Source organism: Penaeus monodon, chromosome 21 (genome assembly GCF_015228065.2).
Source record: "Penaeus monodon isolate SGIC_2016 chromosome 21, NSTDA_Pmon_1, whole genome shotgun sequence".
NCBI lineage: Eukaryota > Metazoa > Arthropoda > Malacostraca > Decapoda > Penaeidae > Penaeus > Penaeus monodon.
In genome coordinates this window covers 20,059,319-20,059,871 of record NC_051406.1, presented here as the reverse complement: position 1 = coordinate 20,059,871, position 553 = coordinate 20,059,319, and the positions used below count along the sequence as shown (strand labels likewise).

General features: G+C 34.9%; 1 protein-coding gene across 1 annotated transcript in view; it reads left to right on the top strand.

The window, feature by feature from the left end:
• The window catches only part of LOC119586323 (peroxisomal trans-2-enoyl-CoA reductase-like), a gene marked incomplete at both ends in the record, with an annotated part of 6,716 nt that overhangs the window by 3,860 nt on the left and 2,303 nt on the right, over positions 1–553 (top strand). Inside the window, 1 exon segment of the mRNA XM_037935035.1 lies at positions 121–282. Within this exon segment, the coding sequence (XP_037790963.1) occupies positions 121–282 (162 nt within the window).

Sequence of the window (553 nt, the reverse complement as noted above, 5' to 3'; positions counted from 1 at the left end):
CAATGCAGTGGATGCAGATAACATGTTTCACTTATGTTTTCATCAGAATTACCGATAAATATTTGATCGATATGAGAATGCATGCATCACTAAGATTCCCATTTTTATTTTTTTCTGTAGAGCTTAGCTGTTGAGTGGGCACAGAGTGGAGTGCGTATAAATTCTGTAGCTCCAGGGAGCTCCATCTACTCACCCACAGCAGCAAGGAATTACAGTGAAGATAATATTTTTGAAAGGGCCCGTGCTGGCATTCCTACAAAGCGTCTTGGCACAACACAAGAAGTAAGCACCTCAGTGTTGACATTTTTGGATTTTAGTTTGTTTTAGTTGTTTTTATTATTTGAAGATGCAGAAATGAGTAGTATGCAGAACTTGCAGAACTTTGTTACATATGGTTTTACTATTTAATCTGAAAAGCAATTTTTAATGCAGAAATAGTCACTTCAGTGTTTCATTGAAAACACATGGTTATCTTTATATTAACTATTATCTGTTATATTACACACATTGACATAAAGGAATCTAATCAGTTACATACATGCACACATTTGCT